At 37.3% G+C, this 13,189-nt stretch overlaps 1 protein-coding gene and 1 non-coding gene across 3 annotated transcripts in view; both read right to left on the bottom strand.

Annotated features, from left to right (window-relative positions):
* Positions 1-341: 341 nt before the first annotated feature.
* impg1b (interphotoreceptor matrix proteoglycan 1b) overlaps positions 342-13,189 on the bottom strand; it is a 32,031-nt gene continuing 19,183 nt past the window's right edge. For both annotated transcript variants that reach the window (XM_015001273.2, XM_088002665.1), the window contains exons 13-18: positions 9,203-9,422; positions 5,214-5,424; positions 3,780-3,965; positions 3,502-3,676; positions 2,125-2,208; positions 342-767 (exon numbers count right to left, since the gene is read on the bottom strand). In XM_015001273.2, the coding sequence (XP_014856759.2) occupies positions 684-767; positions 2,125-2,208; positions 3,502-3,676; positions 3,780-3,965; positions 5,214-5,424; positions 9,203-9,422 (960 nt within the window). In that variant the 3' untranslated portion in view covers positions 342-683. The remainder of the gene's footprint in view (positions 768-2,124; positions 2,209-3,501; positions 3,677-3,779; positions 3,966-5,213; positions 5,425-9,202; positions 9,423-13,189) is intronic.
* Positions 6,707-6,779, bottom strand: trnal-uag (transfer RNA leucine (anticodon UAG)). The gene has a single exon. It is a non-coding gene; the product is annotated as a tRNA-Leu (tRNA).

The raw sequence follows: 13,189 nt of genomic DNA, 5'->3' as shown, positions 1-13,189 counted from the left end.
TGAAATTGTCAGAAAATAAATTCATAAAATATTCTTTCAGCTTTTAACTAAATTGCTTCCAATATAAATTCTAACATCAGATTTAAAAGTAGTATTTACTCCTTGACCTCCATATTTTATCTTCCATTAAACACTTTAATCATATTAAGTGTTTTGCTTTTGCAAAGTTCAGTATTATAATTATTTTTTCAATTAAATTGATTCTCCAAAAATGTGTGCAGATGCATCTAAATACAGTTTAAACTGACAGAAAACATGCAGTTTGTTTGTCTAAAGCTCTTTATTTTATTTGCTTTACATGAAAAATGTATAAAAATATGTCCAGATCAAATGGTTATCGATAAGTTTGCGAATGGGAGTGACTGAAGCAGCCGAGTCAGTAGCTCATACAGTACATTCTCTTTTTGGGACACAAAAAACGTCAAAAACAAAATATATTTATCTACACATACAGTGAGATACAGCCATGTGCATCTTCCAGTAAATAATAAATACCTCATTGTGAGGAAAGAGCAACCTTTGCCAAGCGTGTACAGGAAATGTTCCTACCATTTATGACGCGTAATAAATATTAGTTCCCCTCAAACGCAGCCTCATCCGCAGAGCTCTCTGTCTAACACTATGAACACTATGCAGAGTGAAACTGCAGCGATTTTTCCTGCTTCGCTCCAGATCAGGTGTTATCAGAGAACCGTGACTTCGAAACAGTCGCTGTCTGGCGCCCGGAGCAGGCAGCACCTCCCGTACTCACTGGACAGTCGCCACGTCTGGAGGAAACCAGATGCAAGAGTCAGTTTGTCCCCGGAGGAGAAACGCTCTCTAATCATCATTCATATGGGAGACGGAGATTTCCACACAGAAACTACAAAAGCTTGAAATCACAAGCTCTTCATTTGGAAAATGTTTTCCATTGTGCAACAGTTGTTAGGATTGTTTTTGTTTTGTTAAAACTGCAGCAGGTAACTTTCTTTTTTTTTCAAAATCAGTTTTTTACATATTTATTAAATCTGTTGCCATATAGTGACAGTTTGAGACACAGTGTGGAAAGATCGATCTCCTCCACCTCCCTGAGCTGCTATTCCTATCTGGAGAAATGCATCACTCCCGACCAAAAATAACCAATCAGAGCCAGGAGGAGGGTCTTAGCGCTGTCAATCAATCTCAGGTACTTGCTGGTAAATATGTTAATGAGGGAAAAACAACTTATCACTAAAGTAAAACTGTCGTTGGTAGCGATGCTAACTAGCCTTAGCATTTATGACAGACTATGCTAGTTGCAGCAATGATGATTTAAGTGACTGACAGCGCTAAGGCCCGCCTCCGGGCTCTGATTGGTTGTTTCTAGTTAACACTGAGAGAAGGCAGAGGAACTCGATTTTTTCACAGATTAACCACCTCATACCAAACCGTCACGACATGGAGACGAAAACAAAGTATTTTAAAAAAGGATACTGCAGCTTTAAGGGAAAACTTTGATCACAAAAACGCTGCAGTGATTCTGGTTGGTGAGTAAAATTATCACTGATGATAGTTTTGATGGACTTTTACCTTTGCAGGCGTCAAACAGCTGGAAAATATTTCGTCAAGTTATTTATACTTTGCAAAATGATTTTCAACTACAGTGAAAACTAAAAACAGGGTATAAGTTTTAAATTATTTCATCACATTCATTTGAGTAACATGGCAAATTACAAAAAACATTTTTGAACCGACAGAATAAATACATAATTGTGGAGCAGAAGAAAAAAGCTACATTACTTGTTTCTAAATAAAACATTTAAAACGGGGTAAATATTACATGTATTCAGTTCACATGTGACAATAATCTGGAGAAACAAATTTACCTGCAGTTACAGCTACAGGTCAAAGTTCAACTTCAACCCTTCGTCCAACCCTAATGTCAACCATCCATCCAAAATAATCCTAGTTGTGTGTTTAATAACAACAACACAATTGAGAAATTGTGTTTTTTTGGATATTAGTGGAATACTGATGATTTGTGCGCCTTGGTAATGGAATCACAGATAATGTGTAGAGCTGAAAACCTTCACAAGGAACTTTAATAAAAAATAACCTCCAGATTTGCAGACACATTTAGAGCAAAGCAGTTCATGCCAGTCTTACCTCGCTGCGTGGCAAACTGTGATGGAAACCCACCATGTCTGACACTAACTTTTCTGATCTCGTTGTGTAGAGTTGTCTGGGGATCTGCAGAGAAGAGACACATTTTAACGTTTTTCCTTCTAAATAAAGACGATTAAAGCAAAGATTTTACACAAATTCAAAGAGTGATGAAATTCATCAACATTAAGGACTTAAAACAAGCTTCTATATTATATAAGTTACTTATATGTTAGTTTTGTTTTATTTAAAATATACTAAGGTATTTGCACTAGAAAATAAACCAAAAACATTTGGAAAGATTTTGTGTTTTTGCAGTGGAAGTAAATCTACTCAGCAGGAGTGTCCAAACATCATCAACTCAAACATACAAAAACAAAACATTTTCCAAAAACTAAAATCACTAAAACTTTTACTGCTCAACAATAAATCTAGCATGAAAATATTTTAATTAAACAAAGAAAATAGATTATTTTTGTATCTCAAAACTTCAAAAGGTTTCACATGAAATCATTTATTTTGGCTCAATTGAAGAAAACTGAAACAGATTTCATCTCTTCTAAAAACATGATTTAGTGACTTTTTATCTGAAAAGTTTAATAATGTAATTAGTCGGTGTTCCTATCTAACACGAAGTTAAAGAGAAAGCAGAAAGTTTGGTTATTAAAAGATTAATACTTTGAAGGGATGTAACGATTCGACTACCTTGATTATTAAAACCCCTCGAAGTTTCACTCAATTATGTTTTATTACTTAGCACCAGGTGCTCTGGCTGGACAATTATTAAAATATTTTAATGTAAACTCATAAAATATCATTTCAGCTTTTTAATTCAATGAACTTCAACTAAAAATATCCTATTAAAATATTCTTGTATACAAATCTCAATGAGTAATATGTTTGGTAATTTATTTTCTAGATATATATTCCAACAATAATTCTAACGTTAGATTAAAAAACTTTATCACATTGATTTACTCCATGATCTCCAGATGTTTTTCTTCTCTTGTACCTTATTATAATCTACTGATTAAAACCCTTTAATCATATGAAGACCTTTGCCTGCTTTTTCCCACTCAGGTTAGTTTTCTGAGCTACAGAAAAGTAATCGTTGATTTTTAGTAGGATCCAAATATTTTATGTTGTGAGAAAAATATGAACCTGTGGGACAAATTTGACTGTCTGGCTGCACTTTGGACACCCCTGTTCTACAGCAAATGCCTCTGAGGTCAAAGGTGAAACCTACAAAGCAGAGTTAAAGGTGTGAGGACAAGCGGCTCAGAGCAGCAAACCGAGCCAACCTGAGGCGTTTTCCTGCTCTGTAGATTTGAGGTTAGTGTTTAGTCAGGTTAGGTTTTCATGCCGATCCTCTCGCTGTACCTCGATACTCAGGCGTATATTTTCAACCGAGGCAAAATGTTCCTGCTCAGACTGCGAAGAGGCAGAGCTTGAGGGACACGGCAGAGTGGAAACATGAGTTAAGACACCGTCATCATTCTCAAAAACCGGGTTCTCCCTCAAAGTGTTCTCAAAGGCATACGGTGCATGGGTGTGCCTGCGATGCAAACGCACACAAACGCATTTACAGCAGTGCCGACGCCCTGAGAACAACAAGGATGAGTTATGCAAAGCGAATGCAAAGCAAGGTTCTGACTTACACCAGAGCCACGGCCTTCCTGGTCCTTATGCACTTCTTGTTGATGAATATTAAAATGCCGATGACGGCGCAAACCAGGCAGAGGCTCCCCAGCAGGCAGGTGGTAATCAGAGCCGGGTCCAGAGGCACCGACACCAGCTCGCTGCAGCGCGCGCCGTGGTAGTGCCAGTATTTACCTACAGGGCATCTGAAACAAAGGAGAACAGAATGAAACCCCAGACACTTTCCTGAAGAAAAGAAAATTAATAGTTTACCGTTTCTTTCTCTGCAGGAGTGATTCAAAAACAATTTAGCACTTCCAGTTCTGAAAGCAAATGTTTATGAATAAATCCCCCAGAGCGCAGAGTCGACTCAGACGACATGCATTTCAATTTACTCCTGCAATCTATCATTTACATGCTGTATTTCCAAAAGTTTTAATGCAATGTGCAATAAATACTGAAACAATTTGTACATCAGGTAAAGGTGGATCTGTTCAGTCTAATTCTGTGCTTTATTATTCATTTTAGTAACACTTTTAATAAAACTTTTAATGAAACTGTGCATTAAACATGTCATCATTTACCAAATAACACTTCATGACAACAGTCCAACATCCATGAAGACTCCTTCTTGTTTATAACATTGGCATGTCAGATATGGACGCCCATTCAAATAATGTGCTACAGTTATTTTAAGTTATATTTAGAATCCCTATTGGAAAATTTCTGAGTTTAAAAGTCAAAAGTTTTGGATGTTCGAAACTCAGAAATTTCTGAAATCAATATCAAAATGTTTGGTGGAAATTAACTTTTTTATTCATGAATACAATGACCCTAAAACGTCTTTACAGTACAGGTAGAAATAATATATTATTTACATTAAAATTAAACAATGTTCCTCAGTTTATGCCAGAGGAGGCCAAAGTTTTGGACCAAAATAAAAAAGTCAAATTTACTTGCATGACAATAAAAATAAAAAGAGATTAAAATAAAATCAACCAATTAAAGTTGTTTGTTGTTTTTTGTAGAAAATGGAGGCTATTCTTTGGAGATCCTAAACCTCAAAATGACTTTGCACATTTTAAATGCAAAAATGTGCAAATTCATTTGCACATTTATTTAGTTTTCTAATTTTCGGGGGCTTTAATAAACAAATTTATTCTGTTATAAGAAAAAAGATTTGAGTCGCTTTCTTTAAAACACTTGTTATATTTACCCAGGTTTAATAAATTAAATAAAAGCAGAGTTATAAAAACTTAACTTTTTCTATTCAAATCAATTTTAATTCAAGAATATTTTATTGAACCCAAAGGGAATTTAAATAATGTTGGTAATTTGCCCAGTTTGCATCTCCCGCTGGGATGAACAGGACAAATTTGCATCGCTCATGAACTGAAGTTGGGAGCCACCAATGGCCCGGGGCCGCTGTGTGAACACCCCTGGTTTGTGCGTACCTACAGGTGACTCCGTGGCCGGGGATTATCTCACACGCGCCTCCGTTCAGGCAGTAGTCCGGCTGCAGGGAGCAGGCGTCCCGGCAGGGCCGGCCGTCCACCGCGCTGTAGCCGGGGTCACACAGGCACTCGGCCTCGCCGCTCCAGCTGTTCACCACGCAGCGGGAAAACTCGTTGCAGGCCAGGAACTTACACGGATCTGCTTGGTCAGCTGAAGCCAGCGAAGCGGAGGAGGGAGATGAAAGCAGGAGCAGAGAGGCGCCGGGTAGCATTAATGAGGAGGAGAGCTTACACAGCGTTCTGATCCATCTCACAAAGCAGCATTTCAATCAGAATACAAACCATCACACAAGAAAAGGAAGAACCTGAAGTCAACCACTTTTTGTTTAAAGCTAACCTCTATAGCAGGGGTGTCTAACTCAATTTCACGGGCCACATTGACGGTACAGATCAGGAGTGCATCCCTGCTAAAACACCCCAGACAGAAGGTTGACTTCCCTCATTCAGTTCTGTAGAGGCTTATAATGAGTCAATGGTCCAGGTGTGTTAGAGAAGGAACCATCTAAAGCTGCAGATGGTAGCTCTGGAAAACTAGACTTGGGCACCCCCAGCATAAATGTATAAAAATACAATGTTAAAAATAAATTAAACACCTCATATTGTTAAATAACTGATTTTAAGTATTGAAGTTTTAAATATTACATTTGAGTTTCCATGGATGTAAAATTACTGCTCAGTTTAAAAATTACAATATTTAAATCAGTGTTTAAAGGTGAGCAAACAAATAATAAAAACAAGTCACATGGGCAGACATTATAGACTTTACGTAAAGATTTAGTCTCAGAGGCAACTGAAATCAAATAATTAAAAAACCCTTTCTGAATATCTCATGGTCTCTGAACTAAATGCGTCTTTCTGACCGGAGCTGACAGCGAGTTGAAGAGTTATGGACCGGAGGCTTTGGAGCGTCTGGTTAGGAAGCGCATTACAAACCTTTGGTTGAAATGTAGTTTGTAGTCAATTCGTGCTCAAAACCTATTTTAAGTGAATCATCGGCCTATAAAATGCTGGGGGGCCACATGTGGCCTGCGGGCCTTGAGCATTACGCCATAGAACTGCCAATAGGCAAATTAAGTAAAGTAACTTCGATTTCAAGGAAGCCGACTGGCAAGTGAACCATCACAAAAGAGAAAGGCTCTTATTGTCTCACTGCACCCCAAAAGATGCATAACCTACAAAAACCATTTCTGTCTGGTTTCGAACCAGAGACCTTTTGCGTGTAAAGCAAACGTGATAACCACTACACTACAGAAACTGAACTCCTCTGCTTTGTTTCAGTTTGAGGTTCCAAAGTTGATGATGTGAGATGCAACGCATGAAAATTTCAACTGAGGTTTGCACTCAGATGCCTGGATTCTGAGTACAGACCATGACACCACAGAACCCTTGTTGACCTTTAGTAAACACCTGTGATGAATAGAACATGCAAAATCTGTTTCTGTCTGGTTTCGAACCAGAGACCTTTTGCACCTAAAGCAAACATGATAACCACTACACTACAGAAACTCAGGCTCTTTGCAGTGTTCTTGGTAGATGATCCACATTTTGTTAGAGACTGACGTCAACGATGGGCATGGAACAATGTCAAATACTCACAGATCCTCTCAGAGAGCACAGTAACTTGGTGAATAAACTGTCAGACTTATACTTTACAGTCCATAAACTAAGCCTGGGATCAAAAAATGTATTAAAGATGTCATTAGCAGAGACAAATGGTTCTGCAGAGACTTGGCTAAATGGCTATAAAATAAAATCAATACTTACAAATAAAAAATGATTCAAAAATAAAATTAACACATTAAAATAAAAAAATATCTCTGAAACACAATCAACACTTGAAAATTAAAAATGGTTCAAAAATACATTCAAAACTTCAAAATACAAAATCTCTGGAAAATAAAATATTATGTTGTGTTGAAAAACATTGGAATATAAGCACTTTTATCAAATCTTCATTGTGGTAAGATCATGTAAGTTCTTCTTAAATCCATGGAAACTCAACAGTTTGTAAGGTAGGTGATTTAGCTCAGCAGGTTAGAGCACGGTGCTGGTAATGCTAAGGTCATCGGTTCAAACCCTGTATGGGGCAATTCATGTGTAAGGTCTTTCACACAATCAACACTTCAAAATAAGTAAGGGTACAAAAATAAAATCAACACTTCAAAATTAAAAAAGGTTCAAAAATAAAATCAACACTTCAAAAATAAATAAGGGTTCAAAAGTAAAATCAACACTTTACAATTTAAAAAATGGTTCAAAAATAAAATCAACACTTCAAAATAAAAAAGGGTTCAAAAATAAAATCAACACTTTGCAATTAAAAAAATGGTTAAAAAATAAAATCAACACTTTAAAATAAAAACTGGTTCAAAAATAAAATCAACAGTTCAAACTGTATAATGGTAACTGTTTCTGTCTGTTCAGTCCATAAACTAAGCCTTGGATCAACAAATGTATTGAAGATGTCATTAGCAGAGACAAATGGTTCTACAGAGACTTGGCTAAAAAATAAAATCAATACTTACAAATAAAAAATGGCTAGGAAGCGCATTACAAACATTTGGTTGAAATGACGAGTTAAATTCAAGTCTCCATTACAGACCAGAGAAAACTAAAGAGAATGCAACGTTGTGTTAATCCATTTGAGGAGCCGGCAGTTTATCTGGAGGAAATAAATTACGATGCAAAAGTTAATTCAGCCACAATGAAGGCAATGAAAATCTCTCGCTTCGAAAGGCATCTCCACAACTCTGCTGCCTTCAAGGCTCGGACCAAGGCCAGAAGCAAGTTCAGAGACAAGAGGGTGGATGTGGGAGAATTTTAAGATTTTTGTCGTTTTCACTTTTTGCGCAGTCCGCTGCTCAACCACTGCGGACTGCGAAGAATTAGAAACCGCTGGAAGAAACTCATCCAGCGGATTTAACAAATGGAGCCTTCTGGGTGGAAGTTACCCAGGAGAGCGGCGCTCTGGAGGAGCTGCAGACACCAACTCACACACATCTTCATTCACAGTCTTACTTGTAAGTCGATTTTTCTTTTCTTGGACGTTTTGATGTTAGCTTGTCGATGTCTCAGTTTTATTCGCTGAGAAAATCAATAAGCAGCTTGAGGTGACTCTGCTGCTCTCTAGTGGCGAGAAGCCGCAATGTTGGCTGGTAACAATCGGAATGCATTATGGGAGATGTAGTTTGTAGTCAATTCGTGCTCAAAACCTATTTTAAGTCAATCGTCGGCCTATAAAATGCTGGGGGGGCCACATAAAATGACATGGCGGGCCACATGTGGCCCGCGGGCCTTGAGTTTGACAAATGTGCTCTATAGAGTCAAGATTCAGCTGAACAGAACCCATCTGGCAACACGAAGTAGGCTCAAAGATCTCAAAATAAAGAAATTCACAAACAGATGAGAAGCAAAATGATACTTTTCAGTCTGACATATTTTAAAGTAATTCTTTGGTTTTGGATGCAAAACACTGAAAAAACACAAAATATTACTGAGTATGTTGGTCTAGCTTATAGTGCGAATAACTAAACTGTCACTTTTGACCCTGAAAAGTCCAGATCAACATAAACCTTTTACAACACTGCAAAAACACAAAATTTTACCAAACATTTCTGGACACAAGTAACATTTTAGCCAGATATAGAATCTTGTTTTCAGTCAACTATTCAGATTATCTCACTTATAACATGGGAAAAGGTCTTATTATAAGTGAAATAATCTGTTTGTGCATCACTATGATGAAAGCAACAAACTACGGAGTCGGGTTTGCGTGATTGACAGTTTATGGCAGACAGAAACTTAAAGCTTCCTGTGTTGCTAATTTCACCCTAAAAATTGAAAACTAAATGCGGATATCCTTTCTGAAGCACCAAAACAAGTGAAAAAGTAACAGAATTCAAGCCAAGACTTCAGCAAGAACTTCTCACCTGGTTCAACCTCCAAAGAGCGACTGTCAATCTCGATGTCAAGCCGATTAGATGCGGCGCTGCACAAGTCCTCCAGCACACAGCGCACGGCTTCTGTGACGTTGTTCGGCACCGGCTTGTCCAGTTTCATCCTGCTGTTCACCACAACACTCCCGTTCCTGAAGTTGAGAATCTCCAGCTGCTTAAATCCAGTCAGATTGGACTGTAAATATGGCAGAAGCTGTGCAAAGACAGAGGGGGACACATTCATCAGCTGCTGCTTCTCAGATGTTAATTACAGGATTAGTGCTGCAAAAATCAATTTGCTGCAGGAAACAGATTTTAGCTGTTAAAAAAATAAGTTTTACTTTGTCTATTAAAATTTAATTAATAAACAAAGCTGAATTTGTTAGAGTCGACTAAAAAAACTTAATTATCTTCTGATTTTATTCTCCTTTAGTGACAGCGCTCAAGTTTTATTATTCAGGTCACATATAAGAGTGAATTCTATGAATAGTTTGTAATTAAATTTTGATGTGAGCATGAAAGGATGAGTTTCTGTCACTGATTCTACAATTAGATGCAGAACAAAATTGGAGTTTTGGTTTCTAAGCACCGGTGCTGCGAAAATGCTAATCCTTCAAATTATAAAAATGGTGAAAGGATAAAATAGTTTAATAAAAATAATGTGTATTGCAAGTAAACAGAAAACTAATCCACCATAAAACTGTCCTACATTTATACTAAGAGGTTTGCAGGAGCAGAGTCACTCAGTTAACTGTAGGTTTAAAGCAACTAGAAAGAAAAGATGAATGATATTATCAGTGGTCAATAAGTTAAAGTAAGATTGAACAAAATAGGTTTTAAGAATTAATCTTTATTATGAACCAGAATGCTTCTGCTGAGGAAGTAAAATGGTCATTTATGGAGAGAGGCGTGTGAATGCTTTCTAAAATGATGGTTTGTGGAAATCAGCCATGACTCAGCGATTTGGATAAATTCAGGATCAGCTGATGACGCTCTGGCTGCCTTACGCCTAATATATGAGTAAGGTATTCCTCAGTACCCAGGTAATCTTAATTGATAAATTATGCATCAATAATTACCTAAATCAGAAAGGAACTAATTCATCACTGTAACTGCGTCTACATTGATTGTGTAATTGCAAAATTTGACATTTCAATAATAAATTTGCTTAATGGAAACGCGCCAATTTTGAAAAACTCTTGTTTGTCAGTAAAGAGTTTTGGCAATGAGGTTGTTGTTGTTTGGCCGTATCAAAATGGGTTTATTTCACAAAACTGCAATGGAAACACTTTTTCGCATCACGCGAGTCACATGATCAACAACCAGACGAAACCAACGAAGAAGAAGACGACAGGAACTAGTATGAGGATGATGACGCCACATGTTTTTAACGGCTTAATGCGTGAACAAACTTATACACGTGATTTTAATTATATTTTATTGTACAGAGGCATACAGATCTTTTTATTAAAGATCAGATTTTCCCCATTTGACTCAACTGTTCATGCTTCTCCTTTATTTGTGATTTTTTTGTGTTATTGTGACTATTTTTGTCTGCAGAACACTTGGACAAAAGTTCTGCATAACTGTAGAGATGTTTGTGTTGGAAAATAGTTTTCCTTCTGTAGCCAAGCAATGAGACACAGTCTGCTTCATCTAATTTAGTCATTTATCTCTTTCTTGCAACCTAAATATTTCGTGTGCATGCCTCGTAGTCGTTCATGTGAATAAGATAAGGGACCCAAGACAAATAAAATAGTCTGGCTCTGCACAGCAGCATCGCTATCTAAATCTAACTGGATTAACTTGATGCAGAGACTAAATTACATTATAAATGTATCAAATTCTAATGGAATAATTTAAAGTTGCTACTTCAGACACCCAAGGCAGTAAAATTACTTTTGACTCCAATTTAATTTAAACTTTAAATTTAAATATATTTGACTATAACTTAGATGTACAGTGACTTACAAAACTGTTCATCTCCCTTCAGACTTCAGGGTTTAGTTTTCCTGGACCGGAAGGAGGTGAAAGACGGTTTTCAATGTTTTTCAAAGAAAAAACAGGGAAATGTTGGACCCCAAAGTTTAGATGGACCGATTGGGGTTTCATCTGATAGCTAGTTAGCTAACCAGTTGAGCTTTGGTTCCCTGCAGCTCCTCCAGAGTCGCCTCTTGGCTGCTCCTCTGATTAAAGCTCTTCTTATTCAGACTGTCAGTTCAGATCAGGGTTGTCCAAAGTGTGGCTTGGGGGCCACTGGCAGCCCCTGGACAGACTGTGTGTGGCCCCAAACTTCATTTCAAGATACAAATTTGACCCGAGGCTCAGGTGTTCAAAATGATCTCAAAGTAAAACCTTCCAACAATGAAAGAATACTGGCTACAACTCAAAGTGTTTGTCTTTAAATAACCACGTTTTTTCCATTCTGTTGCCAGGACCAGTTTCACTTGCTGCACTCATATCTGTTTTTAATTCATTTAATAAACTTGGCTAAATACAGCAAACATTTCCAAGAAAAATTGACTCAAATCCAGATATTATTGATCAGAAATGACTAAATTGTGTTTTTTTAATAATGCAAATCTGTAGAACTTTTTAAAGTTTTGGATCTAGAATAATTCATGTGTCCTTTTCCAGGAACAAATCTAATACTTTGTTTAATTAAAGCATTGCATGCTTAGTTTATTTTTAATAGATAAACTATTTTTTAGCACTAATTTTTTTTTTTAGCCTTGACAAAAATGTTTTGACCCTTACAAGTAACTTTTCAGTAAGATACAAGAGCTTGTTCTAATGATTTAATTCCTTAATACTGATGAAAAACTTCTAGTTCCACCGGTGGATTATTTCACCTATAGCACGGAAAAAATGACGTTAGAAGTGAAATAACAATATTAAGGGCTTATTAACTTAAAGCCAGCTCTCACATCTTGCTAAAAAGTCACTTGCAAGTTATTTTTATCTCATTTCAAGAGTAATAGTTGGTAGAAACTCGGCCAAACATATTTGGTAAGATTTTGTGTTTTTGCAGTGTGGAAAGCCAAACTGTGGAGGAACTGATGCAGGAAATCAGACAGCTAAAGAAACGGCGCTCCATCAGGGTCATTGATCTGAATGGCTTCCAAGTTCAACTCAGATGAAACTGCTGCAGCGTGAGGGGAAGAGATTACGCTGCTTTAGCAGGCCTGAGCGGTGGAGGAGCGATAAGAAGCCTTAAGGAGCTCTGCTCAGGACAGGTGAGCACCAATCACCTGCCAACTTCACACAGACCCACGGCTCTGACAGCTGCAGCTGCAACCAGCAGGGAACCACTTGCAAACAGTTTACAAACACAATCATTTGTAAAGGATCTCTCTACTGCAAACCACAGAACTTCTACATCCATGACTTGATGGTTCATAAAAAGTTACGCATGTATCTACTGGTTCTGTTAAAACCAACAGGCCTGGTGCAGATGTCACTGAAGAGTCACAATGATTACTAACCATGTTTATTTTCATTCAATGTGAAGAAAAAAACACTTTCTGAACTCCATGTCCAATTTCTTTTGGTTGCTTCACAAACCAGTAGGTACAGGAGTAATCCGAGCTACAATGGGCCGATAAAACATACATGTACACACATATGAGCATTCAGCCTGTTTAAATGGGCTCATTAACATGATACTCAGCAGTTCATGATGATTTCTGATGAAACCAGGCTGGATCGTTTAAGAGAAATGAGAAGTCGCCCATTTAAAGGAGAACATAGCTGCGTTTCCATTGACCTTAAACAAATTGGATCACAAAATAAATTCAATTAATGGAAAAAGTTTTTGCACGATGATGAGGTGTTTTTTTCTGCTGTATTGAAATTACTTTGATTTGCAAAACTGCGACTGAAACACTTTTGCATCACATAAGTCATGTGATCAACAACCAGATGTTACTACTGGTGGAAACCACAAAGAAGACAACATGAAGTGGAAGGAGGATGAAGAGG

Source organism: Poecilia mexicana, unplaced genomic scaffold (assembly GCF_051168715.1).
Source record: "Poecilia mexicana isolate PSO_F unplaced genomic scaffold, ASM5116871v1 scaffold_22, whole genome shotgun sequence".
Classification (NCBI taxonomy): domain Eukaryota; kingdom Metazoa; phylum Chordata; class Actinopteri; order Cyprinodontiformes; family Poeciliidae; genus Poecilia; species Poecilia mexicana.
Note: the sequence above shows the minus strand (reverse complement) of the source record. Positions and strands in the feature narration are given on the sequence as shown.